Source organism: Genypterus blacodes, unplaced genomic scaffold (assembly GCF_046128005.1).
Source record: "Genypterus blacodes isolate CSIRO-AG114 ecotype Tasmania unplaced genomic scaffold, CSIRO-AGI_Gbla_v1 ptg000143l_1, whole genome shotgun sequence".
NCBI lineage: Eukaryota > Metazoa > Chordata > Actinopteri > Ophidiiformes > Ophidiidae > Genypterus > Genypterus blacodes.
This window is the reverse complement of record NW_027466945.1, coordinates 1,208,563-1,230,939: the sequence shown is the minus strand read 5'-3', so window position 1 is coordinate 1,230,939 and position 22,377 is coordinate 1,208,563. Positions and strand designations below refer to the sequence as shown.

Here is a 22,377-nt window from a genome sequence, read left to right as displayed (position 1 = left end):
GCGTGGTACAAAAATGCTCTATTTCCGAGAGTCTTTTGTCTTGACCTTTGGGATAACAAGCAGGCCTGCCTACTGAGATCTAATAGAAGAAGACTAATGATATTCATGAGGGTAGAATGGAGGAGTTTCAAGTAGGACAGGAGAAGACTGTAATTAGTAACTACCACCTGAACCCACCCACTGAACATGTGCTTGGAGAGAGTCAGGGCACAATCTCTGCAGTGAGCGGTTCCTTAGCATATACACGACAACATTCATTGATCCTGTGACTCTCTGAAGGTGTCACATCGTCTGTCTTCAGCACTTATCAACACAGAAAAAGGATTTGTGTGAGTCATACCCAATGAGTCATGACTGTAATTTGAACGCTGAACGAGTGAACACAAAACGCCTTCTTTTTGTTCACATTACAAATGAGTTCATACAAGACGTGATTTTGTTTACGTGAAATATTCAAAATTGTTGGAAGTACTGCACTCATGACAAAACACATGATATATTTTTCCAATTTAATGTCCAATTCTTTATATCAAATGTCTTCTTCTACAATCTTAATAGATAGCATTGATAAATATACACCTTTATATTTAGGCAGACACAAACCGTGCACGCAGTGACTAGGTGTAAATGATCATTTAACAGAATGTGCATTTTGCATCTAGAGGACAGGGAACAAAAGACCTGAGGGCTCGCAGCAACAATAGGTGATGAGTTGGCTCATGCAGGAGGAGTTCAAGGCACATTGTTATACAGTATGTGTGGGACTAATATTACCTGGGGACTTAACGTTCATCGTAATAAATGAAGAGATCATCCGTGAACTGAATCCTGCATGAATCTGCGATGTCAAATAGGAAAAAAACTTATTTTAAAAAGCATAATTTTAGTACTGTAAGAATTCTTATGGTAATTGGGTCTTGAGTCTCTTTATGTTGGGCGTTTCTAGAGGCCTATAATGTGATATTTCAATAGAGTTGGGAGCATTTCCAGCAGTCAGGGAGCTTTTTTGCGAGACACAATTTAGAGAATCATGGAGCTGAAAGGTCAAAAAATACAAAACTTTATTTATTCAGTTCAAATGCAGACACAGGAAAGAGACATTTGACTAGTACCTCAATCATAACGTCCAAGGGTAAAAATAGTCACATGCAATGCGTACATAAGGCTATTTCATTTCTTAATGTGCATTTTCATGTTTCTAATACACAATTTCCGCTTTTCTTGCCCTTCCGTGAGGTCAGTGTCAGTGTTGTGAGCTTACAGCCCAGCTCAGATTAGGATCAGACACAGCACAGAAACATCATCAACAGCAACACAAGTACAATCAGAATCTGCCGGTGAAACACACCAGGTGCTCACTGAAATAAGACAGAACAGCGCCACACAGTGGACAGTATAGCATGTGTACCTTTGATTAAAAAAAAATTCAAAGGAACGACACAGAACAGAGACAAATGACTCTTTGCCTTAAAATTACAGGAATGACAAATGCAATTATAAAGGCTGCAGCCTGGTGCCAAGGTTTTCCCTTTGATTCCTGATAATATCTCCGACATGTTCTTCTTTATTTCATCGTTCCCGTGCCTTCTTCCCTCAAGTCTGCTTACGGTTGATTACATTTCCAGCAATGTAGTTAAGCATTTGGTCTGTAAAAAGACAGATGAAGGAATATATTAACTGCACAGCAAACATTCTACCAGCTGTTACTGTTATATAACAGTTTCCTGCATTTAAGCAAAACAAATCTTACAAAGGAATGAATCTCACTGCATTTCCTCTTGAGGAGAAGAAATAAAATGCACTCAACAACAACTGTAAAAACATGATCCATGTGCCATCAGGAGATCATTGCTGAGTGTCACAGACTGGGTGGCTGACTACAGCGACTCGTAGTCGTAGTGAAGTAAGTGAACCAATAAAGTGTTAATAAAGGTAAAACTCCTAACTAGGGAACTATGAAGTTCACTAATGTCAGGTTTAAAGCTGAACTCTGTGTTAATGTAGCATCAAACCTGAACAGGACTGTGGTATGTTTACACTACATTACTTTCAAATTTGCCGAGGTTGAAGAGGCAGCTCATCAAAAATGGCCATCTTGTCAGAAATACTGAATATTGACATGAATCATTAAAAGTCATCTTCTGTCTAGCTACACCAGAAATGCTCTTACATTCTTTCAAAGCAACATGGGGGAAAAGAAGATCAAAACTTTGAACGACACAGTTTTTGTAGGTATTTCCTAAGCCACACTTCTTCGAGTTCAACGACCTACCTGGATAAAGGATTCTAAGTAGGGACGATTTCACTTCCAGCAGCTTTGGGTTCTCCTCACAGTCTCTAACGGCATGGAATCTTGTAAAGTGCAATGCAGGCCACCAGTCTTTTCTTGCTGCCATCTTTACAGAGACGACCTCCATCCAGTCTTCCCTGTTTTCATACAGAAGCATGGAGAAGATTTAATAGAAGAACTGGTCGTTTTGGATATTAGTCCTTGAGTAACCCTACGCTCACTACGTCCATCAAAATTCATTTGACAGAAAAGCAAATTAAACACTGTGTACTTACTGAAATTTTAATTTGTCAATGATGGCCTTTAAATAATTCCACACATCCACGTTGCTCCTCCAGCAGGCAAAGTCCAGCATATCCAGAGCAACTCCTAAAGCCCTCTGGAGGTCATCGCTTTTCTCTGTTAAGCATCGGAAGAAACACATCGCTACAGATTATAATGGTTTATGCGTCACATCAAGGAGATTACATCATTGATTACTCAAATTTATACACGACAGTGACACGTGAAAAATGATTTGACAACAAAAAGCTTGTAATATTATTCATCCATTTAAATTCTATGTCTCCTTTCATTTTGGTATGCATCTGCCATTACACACTCATTACCTGAACGGAGGAGGAGCGAGCAGTACTCCAGCATCAACTCATGACTTGGGACGAGTGCATGGAGAACCTATCCGATCAGGAAGTAAACACATTGTGTCGCTGGGGTGCTTGGCTATAAATTGAATCAGAATAATGAAGATGAAGAAGAAGCCGTTTTACCGTTAACACTTTGGTCAGTCTCCTCTCTGAAGCAGTGTGTCTCTTTAGGTACTGGAAAAGAAAGACGTGTGCGTTGGGATTGGGGGGGAAGGTGTCATTATAGGCGTAGTTATTCAGGACATTTAAAGCCTCTTCCTGCTCCTCGTAGAATTCCAGCATCTGCAATGTCAAAGAAAAGAAAGGCTATAGCTGCGTTTCCACAGTGGAAGGCAATGACGACGGTGAAGCTGAAGTAAAGACCAGGTGGAGACTAGGAACAGGTGAGGTGAAAAAGGCACAGGCTGTTTGTACTTCTGCTTGTTTCTATCGCAACCGTTTTGTGCTATATTTTTCAGCAGCTAATCGGGCATTACTAAAACTCTGGCATTGTGACCATGACCCGAGTGTGTTGCTGCACCTCGAGTCTAACAAACCTTCGACAAATCAACAAAGACATGAAAACAGGGACACTTTCCCCATATTTTTCTATTTTGTATTATTGGTATATTTCTATATTTTCCCTATGTTTATTTTGAATGTTTTGAATGTTAATTTCTCAGCATTTTCTGCCAACCTTCCAAACAAGTTTAAAAACTAAATTAAAATAAGAAAGTGCAGGTTTATGCTCTGTCTTCTAATCAATGTCTTCCATCTTATGACATTGGTTGACAAGTTTTTGTTTTGACACTTACCTCCACGTAACTCAGTACGAACGGATCCCAGATTCCTGGATTTTTCAAAATGTCCTTCAGGTTCAAAGAAGCCTGTCTGAAGTAGTTTTGCATGTCTTGGTCGTCCCCTTCTGGATTACCTGCAAAGTGATACACAAAGAGGAAGTAGTTGCCTAAGATTAAGATGAAGTATCGCTGACACAAATCAATCATAAATGCCTTGTTGTCTTGTTTTATTGAGCTTTTCTGTGCCCTTACCAGTGTTGGAATGTGTGACTTTTTTATCGCACCAGATGATGTAGTCCAGCAGGCTCCTGTAGGCCTGGATCAATTTTGTCTTCTGAAATTGACGTCCCGACTCCTTCCCGTACCTCCAACTTTCCGCGACTGACAGCTGGTGCTTTGCTTCTTCAATCTGTCCATTCAGCAGCAGGTGGAAAGCGTGTTCCAAAGAGATCTACAGCACGGGAGGTTTGATGAAGCAAAGGAGACTGGTTGACGGAGGACCTGCTGGGAATTCACTTCATAGTAGAAACTTACTTTTGGTCAACGTACCATAAGGTAATGTCGAACTCCCAGGTGCTTCATTCGTTCGTAGATATTAGTGTAGTCTGCCATCTTTGCGTTGGGGTGATGATGAAGGATCTCAATACCAAGTCTCCAAATAATCTGCGGAGAGATGTAAAGAAATTGAGCATTTACATTACTCCAATTTGCATTGTGAGGCCTGATGAGTCTTGTGTTCCTGTGTGTTGATTGTTGCCAAACGTCTGTATGTTCTCAAAAGGGCCACAAACGCATTGAATAACTGTCATATGTTGACGATTCGTTTAGAAAAGAGACACTTTTGCTCCTTTCCTGTACTAAGATTCATCGTTTTTTACAGTTCCACACACAGCATCAGCACCGTATGAAAACAACTTAAGACACATCCTGGACTGATGATGTTCAATACCTGTAGAAGTTTGAAAAATCACCTCCAAGTCTAAAGGAATCGATTGACAATTTGACACTAAAATGTATCACGAATCATTCAAACACATAAGTAACAAACATATGTAGTCATTTTGGGTCGACACTCACTTTAGATACGATAGAAGCGTCTGCCAAACGAGTTCATGGACCTTGAGTGTAGACTTTTAATAGGTGGGCATTGCATATGAATGTATGGAAAAGAAAACGGAACCTACCTCATTATTCTCTGGTGAGCCTTTATAATTGTCTTCCAACATCTGGGGGCAACTTGCCATATATTCTGCTGCCTTCTGCCATCGATGGTGCAGCATAGCTTCTTTGATCTGTTGCAGACAGACCCTGGTACTCTTGTGAAACCCACTTTTACTGGATTTCTCTAAAGATGCATGGTGGGAAATGATTAGACTCAGATGTCAGTGAAGTTAATCTTTTACTTCTGTGAGTTTTTAAATGCCATCAATCAAATGTGCTGCCACAAAGACGATGATGTCACCTCATGATACGTAAATCCATATCACTGGGACAGGCTGTATACTTTATAACTCACCACTATTCAATATGGAATGGGCCAGACGGAGCCTTGATTTCTGCCATACAGTGTCACTGTCTGAGGAATCATCTTCATCCGGCTCTCTAGGAGGCCTCGGGTCTCCTTCCAAATCATCCATAAACAGCCAACACCGTCAGGAACTTCACCAAACTGCTGGTGTTTCTCCTCCGACCTGCACAAACGCAAAACAAGGCCGTTGTGTTTAGGAAAGCGGGCTGATTTACAAGAAAACCACGAATCTAATCAACGTTTCTCTATTTGCAGTCACAATACCAAAGCAGCATGTCAACAACAGCAACAATCTCCGCTATTCATGATGTTCAACACAGTAGTTACAAATGTTAATAACGGAGCTCCAGCAGCTCCATCACTGTTATCTGTGAGAAAATCATTCATATTCAGGTTATATTGCACAATTATGATGTTATACGTGTTACAATGATCAATATTTACTTTTTAGTTATAGCTGTTCTAAGTTCTCACCTGCTAGCAGAGGGCGCTGAAACCAAATAAGCAATCAAACAAAACAGCTGGGTGGGCTAACGTTGAAACAAATGCACGTTAGATTGCAGATTTTGTGGAGAATGCGACGGATTAAGATATTATTTGATGTCTCGTATGTTTGACTTCATCTTCCGTCAACATCTTCTTCTTCTTCGTTTGAGTTTGTTGGCCAACTAGTTTAACGGCGCATTACCGCCACCAACTGGACTGGAGTGTGAAACGGGGGATTCCTGCAGGAAATGGAAATAACAAAACAAAAAACTATTCTTTTTTCTTTTTTCTTTTTTCTCTACACTAGGTACTTAATGACGTAAGAGTATATTTGCCCTGCTGTATTGGGAAAATGTAAACATTAGGAATCATGTTGTTTTGACTGAAGAAGGTGATTTGTGTTAATATTACAGATGTCTTCCAGTTTTATTGTCTATTACTTTTTTTCCCTCCACAGTTTCGAAAACGTTTTGTCTTCATTTTTTTCCAATTGACAACAGGAATTCATGCACACAATGTAATAAAACTGTGCAATTTCATTATTTTGTATATCCTTACAATGTGAGGCCAGGTCATTGTTTTGCATATCTTGGCACTCCAGTCAGGACCAGCAGACAGGCAGTCATATCACTAAACAAGTCATACGTCATTATATATCAAACATTAATACCACATTTGTAATTTCTATGGTTGGTTTACTCACATTACTGATGCCTTTTAAACTTTGGATTTATTACTTTCCAGATAAAATATTTGAATTCATAAAAATTACTATAATGTTGGTGTAATTGCATCATTTATCATTCATCTCAAGCAACTCCGTCGTGCACGCGTATTCTAACCTTTATGGTAAATACTTTGAAACGGAACCTGGAACTAAATACGTTTTTCAAAATGAGCAGCTATTACAGAGTATGCAACAACTAAACCCAGACAATGGCTGATGAAGACAACTCTGACTACACGCTAACACAAAATGACGGACGTTTGCTGTAGCGGTTTAAATTAAAGTTATTGTCTTTGTCACTAGTCATTGTCTGGATTTAGTTGTTGTACACCCTGTAACCTGCTTTTTTTCCTTCTTCGAGTTAAATGTGGTTTATTTTGAAAAACGGACGTAGTCGCTTGCGTATCGATTTCATTTACCATACAGGCTAGAATACGCGTGCACTCTAAATGTAGGAGCAGCTGATTTGACGTTGGAGTTTCAAATGACACCATGTTTGACCGCAGTAAATCCCCTTGTTTACTCATTACATTACATTACATTACATTACATTACATTACTCACTGCGGGATATTTACTGCTGTCGCATGGACCAAAATTAGAAACAGCTTCTTGCTGACTTGAGAGTCGAGTTGATATAAGTAGTGTACGTAGTAAGTAGTAGTTGTATACAAGTTATAAAAGTATTCACAATGTTTGAACTGTATAAAACATGTTTGCATCATCACTATGAGTTGTTTACTTGAAACTCAAAGTTAACTTGAGGCCTGTAGAACACCACTGTCTAGTTGCTCTCTCATCTTATTATTGAAAGAGTGATTTGTGGAGGGGGACGATCTTTGTGACATGTTACATTATTCCATGAAGAAGCCCACGCATGATGGGGACAAGAAAAGCTATTGAGAGAAAAAAACACCATCATTTGTCACTCGTTTGCTTGTAAGGGTGTGCTTCTTGTGCAGTGTGTGTGTGTGTGTGTCAGATCGTGGCCGTGTCCTGGTGTAAACTGATCCAGGCCCACACCCAGCCGGATCTGATGTGCTGACGTGTCGGCTTCTCCTCCTGCTGCCTCCAGTGCTCATGCTCCAGCACAATCTGGGCTGCTGGTAACAAAAAACTGCCAACATGGCAGCAAAACTCTTTTACCGAAAAGGCTTTTTATTACTTTTATTTAATTTCATTTCAACCGCAGCCTTGGAAAAAAGGTTCTCCGACTTCAAAAGATGCGCGGATGCGGAGTGTAGCAGTAAGTTTGCTGACTTATTCCTCCATCTTATTCGTGACTTCTTTCCGGATGCTTCTCTCATCCTGACTCGGCTGTAGCCATAAACTGCGCGTTATCTTTAAACCTGTTGCCAGTAGATATATGTCACCGGATAACCTTTCGCACATTGTCGGAGGAGGAAGACAGTCACGTTACCTTTACTGATTACTGTGAGCGTGTTTGTGTGTCGGACGAAGCCTCAGTTGGCTGCTTGCCCGCTCGTCCCGGCCTGGTTAGTTCATACTAGTAACGCTAGCTAACGTTAGCAGCTAATTAGCCACCGGCCGGTTTAACCAATGGTTTGTTTGCTAATGCACACACAATAGTTACTCAGTTAGCTCATTAGCCGAGTAGGAAGCTATGTCCCCCCACGTTATATCTCTCTAATACATGTTCAAACCAGTTAATAAACGTGTCTTCTACAACCTCTTTTGCAATTCAGACCTAAGAAACTGGTGGGAAGTTTTAAATAACACATAAAAGACCGAAAATGGGTTGTTCGGAGTGTGTTTCAGTTAAGGGAAGTACGTGTGTTTTGAGGTACTCTTCAGCCATTTCCCTCTGGATAATAAAGTTGTCTCTTATCTTATCTTAAGTCTTGCCAATTCATCTATCTGAACACTATGTTTCACTTTAAGTTTAATTAATTGCATTTGATATAAAAACGTATGTCCACTATGGCATGGAATACTACACAAGTCAACAGTCTGGGCAAATAATACAGTTTTAAGAACAAGACATTCTATTTCTGCATAAAACCTCTTTGAAAAAGTACTTATTCCACATCTTTGCATTCACAGTGCTCTTGTGTCGGGGAAAAGCAGTGAGGGATTTCTCAGGACCAGATTGTCGGTTCCTGAAATTCAAGGAATCAGAAACTGTCTATGTGTACTACAAACTGTCAGGCATAAGGACAGACATATGGGCAGGAAGTGTAAGTATAGTGCAGTTCTTATTAAATCAACGCTGTACAATGTCAAGGTTGGTCCAGACAGATACTACCTTCAAATTTGTATCGTCTTTTTTCAATAGGTTGGAAGTCGCTTTGGTTATTTCCCAAAGGACATGCTTGCAATTAACCATGTTTACACTGACAAAGAACTTGAAGTTCCTGCAGAGGTATGAAAATCGATTTATTTGATTAATGCTTGGTTATGTATTGGTTATGTCAGATTGGTCCAATGCCTGTTCAGGTGTAGCCCCTCTCTGACTTGGATCTCGTGTGTCTATGAGTACAAACACACCCGAGGGGTCTTGCTGGACTCTCTGGAGATTGTATAAGAGGACATGGATCCTAGAAAATAGTGTGTTTGGGACGAAAACAAAAGTGAAACAGGGAGAAACATTGACTCAATGGACCAAATTACAATAACACAGGGGGGCCTTAACAAATGTTACCCAATGCTGTTTTAATCAGGGTCATAGGAAATAGTGTTCAGTACAGAATAGTATTTAGTAGAAATTGCACATTAAACTGTTTTCCCACGCATATAGTTGTATTTCTATCTCTTTTTCAGGAAACAGATTTTGTGTGTTTTGACACAGGATTTGATAAGTTTGACAACTATGACATAAATTACTTGATGGGCTCTGCAGTGGAAACAGAAGAGAATGTCAGTGAAAACACAGGCACATCTGATCAAATCCGGAAGGCAAAGGGAATACCTAAAGAAACAACATCAGGAGAGGAGGCAACGGAAAGCTGGACTGAAAATGGCACTAATGATAAGACTGAGGATCATGTTAAGGCTCCAGATGATGAAAGTGCCTCTTCGCCTACACTTGACCAAGCTCAATCTCCCACTCCTAAAGCAGCGGACTCTGATACAGGAGCTGAAACTGACTCAACTGAAACAGGAGAGATTGTTCTTGAAAATAGAGATTCAGAGATTACTGAAACCAAAGATACACTTAAAATACCTGAGGTCAAAGTTGTTACCAAAGGTGACAATGTTTTTGAAAAAGATCCAGTCTCAGATTCTGCAGGGAAGCAAATCCCTGTGTTAAAAACTACGCTTGGCTCGACTTTTGATGCCGTCATCACCAATGATGAAACCACTGCAAAAATTAGTCCATATGGAGAGGAGGAAAGCATAGAATTGGAAAGTACCGATGATGACGATGATGAACCGATCAGAATTCCATTGCTTTCTTTTTCTGACAAAGCAAGAAACACTCCAGCATCCAGTTCCCCTAAGACGGTGGAAGGTTTAACAACACATGATGATGAACCACTGATATCAGAGGATATGAACGTGCAGACACCACATCTTGGGGATACAGATGTCAGTGAGGAAAAAGAGACACATGATCCAAGCTTGGAGAAAGATTCTTTTTCTGACGAAGCAAGCAGCACTCCAACATCCAATTCCCCTAAGAATGTGGAACGTTTATCAACACGTGATGATGATGGACCACTGATATCAGAGGATATGAACATACAGGCACCACCTCCTGAGGAAACAGACGACAGTGAGGGAAAAGAGACACATGATCCAAGTTTGGAGGAAGAGAGAGAGGACGAAGATGAAGATGTAGACTCAAAAGGTTCTCAGACTTCTGAGGAAGCAAAGAAAGAAATCCAGTCACTGACAGAAGAGACAAAAGAGCCAGAGAACACCGATCAGGGCCTTAATTATTCCTCTTCTTCCAGTCCTGTACAAGCAAAGACTGAAGAAACCAATAGTGCCTCAGAGAAATTGTTGTTTGAAGATGATATGAGTGATGAGGAGGTGATAGAGGATGAAGTATTAGGACAGACCGATGAGCAGAGCAACCATGAGGCTGGAATTAACATATCTAATGTGAATCCTGTATCACAATCTGACAGCTCAGATCAAGCGAAAACATCAGATATACTTACAGATGAGCCAACCGAGGAGGAGGAGGAGGAGGAGGAGGAAGAGGAGCAGGAGCAGGAGCAGGAGCAGGAGCAGGAGCAGGAGCAGGTGACCAAACAGTCAGAGGCTAATCGTAACATTACTTTGGAGCTCAGAGAGGATTCAGACAACACATTAGAAGAAAACAAAACAACAACTGATGAAGAATTGCCCTTTACCAAGACTGAATCAAAAGAGGACCCTTTGATTGAGAAGAAACCATCAGACGATTCACACGACAAAGGTCCCAACGAAGAGACAACAGATGACAACCTGTTGAATCGACACAACCATTTAACCAATGATTTACAAGGGAATGATAGTGAGGATAGTCAAACCGAGTTATTGGCTGAGGAAACCAAGGTAACTGAGAAGCAGGAACTCGTGAAAGAGAAACCCCAAGCCAAAGTGCCATTAGAGGAGCATGAAACTGAGGAGGAGGGGGGGGAGGAGGAGGAGGAGAAGGAGAAAGAAGAATTGTTTGAAGATGAAAATGCAGTTCCCTTCTCGTTACCACATACAGACATGCCCTCTCCTGAAACAACTGTGTCCACTCTAGAGCCAGAATACAGTGACAGTGTACTAAGACTGAGTGTGCTGCGAAGTCACTTTGCAGAGGAGCGAATAAAGAGCTTACATTCTGTTTTGGGCCTCAAGAATCTCTTCATTGTGGAGGCTTTGTTCTCTGACCTGGAAACTGAGTTGCAGGCTGCCCGACTTTCACACACAAGCACTACCCAAGACATTGAAAAGACGCTAGAGAACATCCTAGAAGCCACTGAGAACTCTATCCTGGACAAGATTGAAAAGATGTTGGATAGCCGGGATCCAAAACACAGCGAGGAAAGCCAAAAGGACCAGGGTGTTTTGGATGAAGAAACGGAAATATTGGATGAATTCCAGGAGCTTGCATTCAGTCTACGGCAGAAGTATTCAGCAGCCCGTGACAGCGCACCTTTGGCAACAGAGAAACCATTAAATAATGACCAAGGTAATTGTATAAGCATTTCAAACTTGTGTTATGAGTGTCTTATATTTAGTTTGTTATAAATATGGTTGGCTCCTTTATGATTACCAGAGATGGGTGTCTTTCAGAGGCACTCACTATATTGCATGATTTTGTATTCCAATGATAAAAAGAATGATGAAAGGGAATACTTGTGCCCACCAGTTCATTCAGGGTTTGGGTTTCTTTCTTGGTTTTATTCTCAGTTATAGCCAGATATAAAAGAAAGCACAAAGGAAAAGCTTGCTTGTTGCAGGTGGTTACTCAACCTATCCTGTTGTGCGTAACTACATCCTGTTTAAGGGAAACAAAGGTTACTCTCAAGTAGGCGGTCAGTATGTGGATTTATGAGTTGGCAGGATTAATTGTTGATGATTTAGTTGATCCTGGATCTCGCAGTTCTTTGAAACACTTGGTTGAGTTGTTGTCCTAAGATCAAACCGGCTCAGGAGAAGGGTTATTCAATGTAAACAGGATTAGACTGCAACAAAGATAGTTCATCAGCCTTATAGATAGATCATAAATCTGTTAAGATGCCAGAATAATCACTTGCTACTGCTCGCTTAATGTACTTTATTTTCCCCTGTGTTTATCGTAGAACCTGAACCTAAGATGAATGTTGAAGAAGAAACGCCCCATGCAGCTGAGGAAAATGTGAATAACCTTCCTGAGACCAAGAGTGAGGACAACATCACAGTGACGAATTTTGATGAAAGGCCAGCAGAGAATGAAGAGGAGGGGACGGCTTTGGATGAATTGCACAGTAGGCCAGACATCAGTGTGGATGAGGATGGTGGACATTTTAATAAAAACAAAGACAGCCACCCAACATTCAGTTCATCAGATGAAATGCAGATGGTCCAAAAAGCCAATCTGGAAAATTCCTTTGACATGGGCCTGAGTGTGGAGGTGGAGCACTCACCCTCAGGTTGGTAAACAACTATTGTTGATTAGTTTGTAGATTTTCATTTAATTAAAAAAAATGCACTAGGCGTCACACTACAAAACACTTTTAACCACGTTAGGACAGGATTTCATGTTATAGTAATTCATAACTTGACCATTTCTTTGCTAAAATTGTGATTATTAACAACATCTGTTCTTGTCCCCTCAGGATCTTTGGACTCAATGGAACCGGGGTCAGATTTCCACAAAGAAGAAGTGGGTTTATTTTCAACTGGGATGGCTTACACAGCTTGCATATTTGCAATGATCGAGACTAAAGTCACAGAGTGGACAGATGTGGTAAGTCTGAGAATAACAAAATGCAAATCAGCTGTGAAACTGCAAATGACACAATGCAGTGTTTGGGTCATGTTGGGAGTATTGCCATAATATTTCATAAGTCACTCACACATTTTCAGCCACACTTTAAACACAAAGTTAAAGTGCGAGGGAGAGTCAGATTTGTGTCACATGGAGATTAGATGACTGATTTGTGCCAGTTTAACCTAAAATGTGAACGTAGAAACGATTGGTGGTAGGAATTCTAATTGCTCCTGAATGCATCACGCCCTCTGCCCTTCCTGTTGACTGAGGCTGCGGCGATATACTTCTTTCTGGAGTTTTCTAAAATACATAACAATACTTGTCTCATTAATGTTTCAATATTGTATTCAGTCTTCTTTTGAAAACAAACAAATGGCCGCACCGCATTAATATTACAGTTCAACATAAAATGAGACAATTTAAAATTCAAGTCACTTTCAGAAGTTTAGCAGCCCAACATTAAATCATTTTGCAGTTAAGTTAGTTAGTTAGTTAGTGCAATTTTTAGTAACATTTACTATCATAACTAAAACTTGCAATCGGAATCAAATTTCACTAACACAAACACGCAAGCACACACACACACACACACTCTCTCTCTCTCTCTCTCTCTCTCTCTCTCTCTCTCTCTCTCTCTCTCTCTCTCTCTCTCTCTCTCTCTCTCTCTCTCTCTCTCTCTCTCTCTTTCTCTCTCTCCCCCTCTCTCACACTGATGACGATATTACGTCACGCGTACGCTGCCGCACCCCCGCGGACACAGAAAGTACAACACCAGGCTTGATTGTGTGTGTGTGTGTTGTGTGTGTGTAGGCTGAAGTTCAGCGTAGCCGCCGTTGCTGATCTGGCTGTTAGCACCGCCGCTAAGCTCCTAGTTACGGCATGGCATATGAGAATACTCACCTACAACCAAGCCGTAAACAAACGCCTCCCCAAACCGTCTGTCGTAACTACATCGTTCAGGATACGTTAGCTTCCAGCGCTGCCTGCTTGTCGGCTACTTTTAACGGCCGCAGCAGACGTGACGAGTCGACGAGTCATTTTTAATATTTGCTATTTCTCGACTTATCACCCGCCGCCATTATATATCGCTGCGTGTTTCTCGAACCGTTCTTTTTGTGTGTGTGTGTGTGTGTGTGTCTTTGGAAGCTAAACCGGTGGGCTCGAGTCTAACCTGTAGTGTTTACTCGGCGGCTAACCCGTAATCAAGCTAGCAGCTGTCAAAGTAGCTCTACGTAGGTCTACGTAGCTCCGTTCTGGTTCCTCATACCGACATGGACGGCGATACATCAGCTCGACTTGTGATGGAACCGGATCATGTGTACGTGTTTTTCCTGAAGGAGTTGCAACACGTAAGTGGGGGAAACCGGAGCCGGTAGCTTTTTGTGATCGTGATGTCATGGCGTGTTGAATTGTAACCGCTCAATACTCGTGAGATCGAGACCTCAATGTTGATGGAAGATAACGAGACTTTTCCTTTAATCTGTTTCGTTAATGATACAGTGGATACACCCAGATCCTGTGACTAAGCATTTTATCAGTTTGTTTCGGGTTAAAAGCCTGAATAACACAGTTTGTAACGCTAATATTATTCTTCCACGTCAACATAGTGATTGGCTATAACCCCTGTGTTTCTGTGTGTGTGTGTGTGTGTGTGTGTGTGTGTGTGTGTGTGTGGTGTGTGTTTGCTGCCACATGCTCGGTTCAAAGGTTTCTTTGTGGCTGATTGAAATGCAGCCAGCAGGTTATAGTAGAACCTAAAAGTCCAGTGGTCAGTTACTGGAATGTTTTTTCTTTGGTGTTACAATTCTGAACTCATTTAGTCTCTTTGTAGAATTTGCAAGTGTGTTTCTAGTGTTAGTCTTTACACTAAGTAGCTGCACAGAGGTTTCAGTGTAGGATTTGAAGGATCGGTGCTTGCAAAAGAAAACTCAGTTGCATAAACGAGGAAGGAGAAGAAGAAGCTTTATTGGGTCATTTCACATGCAAACACACATGCATTACAGAGAGGTCAGCGCAGGGCAGCTGGAGCAGTTTTGGGGGTTCGGTGCCTTGCTCAGGGGCACATCGGCAGTGCCCCGGATGCAAACTGGCAACTCCATGCAACACAACCATGCAATATGCAAATGCAGATCCAAGTTTTTCTGCTTTTGTTTGCCTCCACCTAACGATAATATCCATCAGTGATCTTGTTTTGTTTTTGTGCCGTCAGGTCATTTCGCTGCTACCAGAGGAGTGGAAACCAGGGGAGACCATGTTCGGCTGTCCTTGGCAAGCTGTAGTTATCACAGCTTTGGTTGGCTTCGTGACCTTCACACTCTTCTTCTGGAGGACCATATTGGCAGTAAGCATGATGTCACTGCAGTCATCACTCCTCGAATTCTATGTTATGATTCACAAGTTGCAGAGAAGATTCACATTTCTGTTGTTTTTCTTTTTCTTTCCATTTTCAGGTACGGAAGAGATTATATCTCAGTAGGTTTTCAATTCCTTTTCCCTCACTACATTTGTAAATCAGATTGTTTAGCACGCAACTGACTGTGGACTTTGTTTTGGATTGAAGCGGATGAAAAAAGGCTGAACCAGCAAATCCAGTCCCTCAAAAAGGAGAAGACAAATGTTCTCTCAAAGATGTCCGAGCTCCAGAGACTGGTAAGATACAACTGGAACGATGGGAAACATCTGCAGACTCCTTTTTAGAAGAATATTTGAGTTTTTAAAGTTTCTCTGTTGCTTTTTAGAGTCAAGAACTGGAAGAAAAGCAAATACAGTCACAGGAGAAATCGACGTGTACCATGAAGAGGATACAGGACCTGGAGGTAAAGACTATAATGTCCCTAAATGGGTTATAAATGCATACTATGTAGTTATATTTCTGTCTTATGTTAAATATGTATTTGCAGAGTTGAGTTGTTGATGAATAACAACAAAATCTGCAATTTTTCACCTTCCCTTTTGACCGACGTTGATGTTTGCAGGACCTGCTTCTGCTTCCTGTTTGATTTGTGATCATAGCACAGCATGTTGTTATGGTTTTCTTTCCAAAAACCCAAGAAATTAAGAATATGAGGCAGCAAAAACACCAATTAGAAAGACAGTTGACTACTTAAGTATCCTTTATTCATCATTGCATGAAGCTGTTAGCGGTTGCATGTTCACCTCGACAGCTTTGATCTGCCTTTCCTCATTTCCTCTTTGTGTTCCTTTTTTTTGCAGAGTATAGTTTTGGAGGCGCAGACACGGAATCAACAGACGTTTGAAGAAAAGATTACGTATGCCAAGATGCTCGAGGAGGAGAGAGCAAATTCTCTGAGAATTGAATCTCGGGTATTTATTTTGCTTTTCCTCGTCATTCCGTTCGGTACATTGTCGTTTCGGAGAGTGTCGATGCTAAATTGTTTCTCTATAGATTGAGAAATTGGAGAAGTCAAACGAGAAGCTGCAGCTCAACAGGAGAAAGACTCAGGAAGCTCTTTCTAAGGTAAACACCATTTCTTCACTGTTGCGTAATGTTGAGATTGTATCTTTGGGGCCGAAACTGCAACTTCTTTTTTATCACAGACCACGGTACTTCTTGACGAGGCCAAACTTCGGGAGGATGCCCGCCACGTCCAACACAAATGTCTGGAGCGAGATCACACCATGATGAAAGAGGAGAACAAAACCGTGAGAGGAACCGTTTCTATGTTGTTTGATTATTCTTGATCGCCAATGTCTGGGGCTGTTTTATTGTCCAAATTTCAGGATTTGTCTAATTTTAGATTGTGGAAGAAATCCTGTTGTGAAACATTAGCCTTAGTCTCTCCTACATCTGACTGATCAACATGGCGTGGCCTCTTGGCGGTTAAAGTCGTCAACACAAATGCCAAATCCCTCGAGTTAATTTTAGAAACCTTGGACTGAAACATGTTCTCCTGATCTTGCCAATTCTCACAGCTCAAGGCTACGATTAAAGACTGGGAGGTCAAACATAAAGACCTGAGCCAAAAGCTGAAAGTCCATCAGAAGTACCTCAAAGAGCTGGAGGACTCTGTGGTCCTCAAAGATCACAACGTGGAGGTCAGTCTTTCCTCCTCATTGCATCATGAGCAGAACCCAGATGATGCTGTTGGATAAAGGTTCTTAACAACAAAATGTCTCCTGGCAGGTGCTGTCTGAACTTCTGGCAGACCTGGATGATTGTGATTTACAGAAAGGCGACAACAAAGCTCTTGCCAATGGTGAATTTGCCCCTGGTAAGCTATGAGACACGTTTCTATGCTGCATGTTTACAACACAATGTGTGGCACCTTATTGGGACACCATAAGTTGCTACAGATATGTCACAAATTGTAAATTACAGCTTTTTACGTTGAGATTTATGGCTGAGATTTTACGTAATTGATGTTTCTACTTGTACTAGACGGTACAAGTAGAGTTATTAAGTTTTTGTTAAAGATTGTAATGAAATGCCCAGTGTTGTCAGAGATGCCAAAAATAGGATGTTGCATTCTAGGGAAGCTTCTATGTTTCTGTGAATGAAATACAATCTCAGCCATAAATCTCAGTCTAAAAAGCTGTTATTTACAATTTATGACATATCTGATAGGAAGGTAAGGGTTCCCAATACGCTGCCTAAGTAGAAAGCATGATGCCGACTACTTTGTTGTTGATTTATCTGTCGATTGAACACATTTAATGGCATTTGAATTCCCTTCGCAGATAAGAAGGCTGCTGTGAAGAACAGGATTCAACAGATGATGGATGTGTCTCGGGTAAGAACGGAGCCGACTAAGGTTATTCCTGGACAGCAGATGTGAAAGTGATCGTACGTTGACACCTGATCATTTGTGTCCAGGTCCAGACGACTCTGACAGTGGTAGAAGAAGAGCGTAATCGCTTCATGAGCAAACTGCTGAATGAAGAAAAGGCGAGGAAGACACTGGAAGGTACGTTCAGCACGCTTTTTAATGAAGGAATCAAAGGGTAGGGTGAAGTTTGGCTGCTTAACAAGTCGATATTTGTGTATTTCCGTACAGAACAGCACCAGGAACTCGAGCACGCCATCGCAACTCTAAAAAGTGATAAGAGCCACATAGAAAACCAATTCAAGATCCTCCAGCAGAAGAATGAGATCATGGTGGAGATGTACCAACAGAAGGAGAACACTCTGCAGCAGTAAGTAACACTTCACCCAGTGGTGGTTTCAAATGAACACTTCTTTGCTTCTGTTATTCATTGTCTGTCTTGTTTCCGTGGCTTCTCAGGAGATTGACCAAAGAGGAGCTGGAGCGTCGCAGCAAAGAGAGTCTGCTCTCTGAAGTTGGTGGGAAAGCTGTGGAGGCAGAGGAGCAGGTCAAGGTGTTACGGCAGCGAATCAGTGAAATCGAGGATCAGATGAAGAAGACTGAGGAGGTTTATAAGGAGCAGGTAGCTGTTTGATTTATTTATTACATATTTGATCAAAGCAAGCAAATATTGGGGCGGAACTTACTTCTTTTTCTCTCTCCTTAAGATAAAAGAACAGGAAAACAAAACTCACTCAAATTGGGTAGGTCCTGCAAACGATCTGACATCATCCATATAATCTATCTGTATCTATTGGACGAGACGCTAATCAAACACTGGTTTCACCTTTTGTGCCTGCAGGTGAACGCACGTAACGCAGAGCGAGGTCTGAATCAAGAGAAGCTCGAGACGTCAAAGCTCCGCGAAAAGTAGGTCAGGAGAGGCTTGGAACAGTTTGATCTGACCTTTTGTGTAAGCAAATGTCATTTTCTACGGCGTCTAAGTGTTTTTCTTTGAATCCCTCATGCAGACTGGCTGTACTCACCTCCCAGCTAAACGAGCGACGCGCTCCCCTCTTCAGGCCGAGCGCTGGACAACCTGCAGGCCCTCGTCAAGGTGAGCAAGGCCACAAAGGTTTCACTAGCCGGTCATGTCCAGTTTTCATCCTGCAGCTTTGTATTTGGGACTGTGATGTCATTTGTCAGAGCGTCTGTAAAACCAGACACTCCAGCAAACGCCGAACTGTAAATTGTACTCGCACAGAGCTTCTGCATTGAGTCAACTGGATGGTTTGATTGTAACAGGTGGTTCATACGGGCCGTCTCCTGTGAGCGGGGGGGCGCCATCCCCCCCTCTAATGATAGAGGGTCCTAGGCGACCCCCCTCTGCCCCCGTGGGGCGAAGAATCGACCCGTATGGTGAGTCCCAGTGGATTACTTCATTCCCGCCGTCGCTTTGTGGCCTAACTGGACGTCAAACTCTCTTCCTCTTCATCATCTGTTCCTTTCAGCTCTTTCACCTTCTTGAGTTTTCTTGCTTTTTATTTCTTCCCAGCGTGTTTCTCATCCTGCACTTTCTAGGTTTCTCTTTGGTCAACTTGTTTCCTGTTTCCATTTAATTTCTTTTCGTTGATGGAAATGGTTTGTGTTCTGTTGAAGCATGATTGACCGTCTTTGGAATGTTTTCTTTCCTTCCACTTCCTGTCTTTCTTCTCACATTTTTTGTTTTTTCTTGGTGTGGTGAAACAGCAAATGTTTGTTTTCAGAAGTATTTTTGGTTAAAGGCAATAGACGTCACTGTTGGAGGAAAGGGGATGATCACATCACTATGACATAATTTAAGTGTGTCATGATGTTATGGCTGAATGTGTCACAGCAACAGAATCCTCAGCGTTGTTTTGCTACAGGCAGGATCTTCAGGGTTTCTGTGTGTAAACGTCTGTGTTTCCTTCGCCTCTCAGGTCCACGACCTCCTTCAGACCCGCACGGCCGTTACCCAGAAAACAAACACACCTCTGGGCTCGGTACGTATAAATGCTCCCTTCATCTTCACTTAAGTTGTTCTAAAGCCGACTTGCCCTTTTAAAAACTGTATTTTCTTCTTTTTCCCATTTTAGACATGATGGGGCCCCGGAGCTCATCACCGGCCAACGTGGACGGATCTGTAAGTCCTGCTGGGTCTTTTCTCTTTAAATGGGATGCTTTGTGTTTTATACGGCGCCCTTCCTCATTCCATGTGTAGGCTTAGAGCTCCTACCTTCATGTGCCTTGTGTATGTTGTTGCTCTAAAACAGACAGAACCACAGACTAAAGCTGAGGCCTCCACAGAGAGTCCAGAGCCAGTGAGTATCGGGCCTCTTGGCAAGGTTTTGGGGGGGGTGTGTGAAGGTGCACACGCCTCTTCCTCTTCCTCAAAGCTGGATTTGAGGGACTGTCGGAGGTTGTTTTGGCTTCACTGGGCTTCACTAAACCGTTAATGTCTGGATGTGTGTGTTCGCCTGTGCTCACAGCACGGAAAGGAGCGATTCTGGTCAACAGGTTGTTGCAGACAATGTGTGTATGCAAGTGGTCAATCATATCTGGCAACGTTGTGTTCATTCTAAAGTCGAGGCGCGTCCGTTAGAGGACCAAACCCCATCCCTCAGGCCAACCTTGGGGGGCGGGGCTCTGATTTCTAACAATAGCTCTGCCAGGCACGGCCGCTTCAGACAGTGATTGGCTGCGTGTTGTGTGGTGTGGAAGTTAACAGGATTACATTTTGCTCTGAAGCTCTCCCGTTTGTCTTTTCCCATAAGTGTCTCTCCTTCCGCTGCGGTCAAAGGAATAAAAATGTAACCTTCCAACGGTGCTTTTGCTGGGAGTGAATTGTTTGGTTTGTTTTCTCATCACTGCATGAGGGAACATTTTACTACATGTGTGGTTAATTTAAAGGACCAACAAAGAAACTGCGAACGCCACATGCAGCACTGTTTGAGATTTCTGCCGTCGTCTGTATCTTTCAGGGGCCCGGGTCCTTCTTGGCCTCTCCGATCAGGGACTCTCCTGGACCCGCTGGCGGCCTTCTTCCACCTGGACCTCATAGAGGTGCACGCCCAATGCAGGGGCCCCACGGTCACATGTACCATCCTTCAATGGGAGTGGCCGGTCCGCATGGCCTCCCCGCCCCCAACTTACCTCCTCTTGGGCTTCCACTACCAGCCAACGGGCATCTAGGCATGCCTCTGCCTGGTCCCATGGGAGGAGACTTTGGACCTCGCCCAGCCAACGGACACGCTTTCCACCCGAGGGCCGGTCCTGATCCTCGGGGTCCGCCTCCCCCACATTTCCGTCCACCGCCTCATCACTTTGGACCCATGCCTCCACCACATAGTATGTCAATCCTTTTTATACTTGCGTGACTTCACTTTGCTTTTCAGCCACATTACCTTATGTCATCTCTGCAGACATTTGTATTGTTGGACAACTTCAACAGCCTGAAAATAAATAAAAACACTTGACCTAATTGTAATTGTCCTGTTTAGGTCTTCGGGGCCCCATCGGACCACGTCCACCCTTCCCTCCTGATGTTCGCTTCCCAGGACCGCGGGACTTCCCTCCTCCAGGTGTCGCTCCCCATCATCCCGGGTATGGCGAGCCACATGATGCCCTCCAGAACTCTAGGGGCCCCAACACCGGCCCCAGACAGGAGCTTCCTATGAAGCAGGAGGCCCGGCCGGGGATGGCCGAGCCTTAAACATGCTACCAGCCACGGCAGAGGACTTGACTTGACTTTACTACCCACCAGATCATAATTATTTTCATATTTCCTTTGAAAAAAAAGAAAACTGTAAAATGCAAATGCAAAATGATTTTTAAAAATGTAAAGCATTATGTGTCTAAAATTGATTGTCACTTCTAAACCACTTCTTGTGCAATAATAACTCCCATTATCCACCAGAGAATTTGTGTTGTTATAAATGATTTTTTTTTTAAGGGGGCAGAGTTTTTTAATGTCATTTCCTGTGGAAATTATTTTAAAAGTGGGAGGTCTTGGTTGTAGCATTTCAGGATACACATATTTGCCATTCTTCCAGAGCTTGTTGCTTCAGAATGGACAGTCAAACAAATGTGTAATTTGATGGCCAGATGTATAACTTATTTTACTATGTTGGTAGAAAGTTTAATAAAAAAGACTGTAAAAGCTTTTGGTGGTGGAATCCATTGGTTACAGATCGATCGTCTTTATGTTTCTAATGTATCAATGTTCTCAATGTCTTTTCCTAATTTTTGAAAAATAAGACCCATTTGTTAACTGAGACACTTAGGAATTAAGAACATAAAGGTAAACATAAAAATTCAAACAATTTCATATACTATAATCGGTGGTGTGGGCTGAAGTCACATGACAAATTTGCTGATTTGACACTAAACTTCAAAAACAGACATTGACTTGGGACTTGATCCTTTAACCTAAAAAGACTTGACTTCCCCAAACCAAAGATGAAGCATTATGCAATTATTGAAGTGGGAGGTTTTTTTTACAGTAAAAGTGAAATTGGCTCCACTGATTTGACACATACAATTTAGCTTAGAGGTCATGAGGAGCAGGTTTGAGCCAGTAAAAACAGCCCAATCAAGGTGTTTGTGCCTGTAGAGGGTGAAGTCCTGAGGTTTTATTGTCCGTCACAGGTTAACTATCTGGACAACACAGGTTATTTCCTGTTGGTAAAGAAGAACTAGAACTTGAGACTTGAAATTCCATT

General features: G+C 42.1%; 2 protein-coding genes across 3 annotated transcripts; one reads left to right on the top strand and one right to left on the bottom strand.

Moving 5' to 3' along the window:
• Positions 1-1,207: 1,207 nt before the first annotated feature.
• taf1a (TATA box binding protein (TBP)-associated factor, RNA polymerase I, A) lies at positions 1,208-5,906 on the bottom strand. The gene is made up of 11 exons (XM_076165249.1): positions 5,716-5,906; positions 5,230-5,404; positions 4,898-5,058; positions 4,263-4,376; positions 3,966-4,164; positions 3,729-3,847; positions 3,058-3,216; positions 2,899-2,965; positions 2,566-2,689; positions 2,273-2,427; positions 1,208-1,646 (listed from the first exon to the last, which is right to left on the bottom strand). The coding sequence occupies exons 2-11, from the start codon at positions 5,348-5,350 to the stop codon at positions 1,594-1,596; spliced, it is 1,272 nt and encodes a 423-aa protein (XP_076021364.1). The 5' UTR covers positions 5,351-5,404; positions 5,716-5,906; the 3' UTR covers positions 1,208-1,593.
• A 1,581-nt stretch (positions 5,907-7,487) lies between these two features.
• Positions 7,488-21,818, top strand: mia3 (MIA SH3 domain ER export factor 3). 2 transcript variants are annotated; one of them, XM_076165276.1, is made up of 28 exons: positions 7,488-7,700; positions 8,519-8,652; positions 8,751-8,837; positions 9,236-11,588; positions 12,202-12,531; positions 12,718-12,848; positions 15,082-15,213; positions 15,323-15,344; positions 15,433-15,521; positions 15,611-15,688; positions 16,086-16,196; positions 16,279-16,350; positions 16,431-16,535; positions 16,806-16,928; positions 17,017-17,104; positions 17,571-17,623; positions 17,707-17,797; positions 17,888-18,026; positions 18,116-18,278; positions 18,364-18,399; positions 18,498-18,565; positions 18,667-18,752; positions 18,941-19,054; positions 19,597-19,659; positions 19,753-19,799; positions 19,930-19,977; positions 20,638-21,004; positions 21,157-21,818. In XM_076165276.1, exons 1-28 carry the CDS (start codon positions 7,580-7,582, stop codon positions 21,366-21,368), a joined length of 5,463 nt encoding a protein of 1,820 aa, XP_076021391.1. In that variant the 5' UTR covers positions 7,488-7,579; the 3' UTR covers positions 21,369-21,818. The 2 variants fall into 2 exon arrangements, with proteins under 2 accessions (XP_076021391.1, XP_076021392.1); XM_076165277.1 differs by lacking the exon at positions 19,930-19,977.
• The last annotated feature ends 559 nt before the right edge of the window (positions 21,819-22,377 follow it).

Excerpts from the sequence above, each read along its gene's own strand:
- taf1a (XM_076165249.1), bottom strand. The coding sequence starts at position 5,350 with ATGGATGATTTGGAAGGAGACCCGAGGCCTCCTAGAGAGCCGGATGAA. Across the intron at positions 2,966-3,057 it reads GACTGACCAAAGTGTTAACG|GTTCTCCATGCACTCGTCCC; the intron begins GTAAAACGGCTT and ends CTGATCGGATAG. Across the intron at positions 1,647-2,272 it reads ACTTAGAATCCTTTATCCAG|ACCAAATGCTTAACTACATT; the intron begins GTAGGTCGTTGA and ends GTCTTTTTACAG.
- mia3 (XM_076165276.1), top strand. The coding sequence starts at position 7,580 with ATGGCAGCAAAACTCTTTTACCGAAAAGGCTTTTTATTACTTTTATTT. Across the intron at positions 11,589-12,201 it reads ACCATTAAATAATGACCAAG|AACCTGAACCTAAGATGAAT; the intron begins GTAATTGTATAA and ends TGTTTATCGTAG. Across the intron at positions 16,351-16,430 it reads CTCAGGAAGCTCTTTCTAAG|ACCACGGTACTTCTTGACGA; the intron begins GTAAACACCATT and ends TTTTTATCACAG.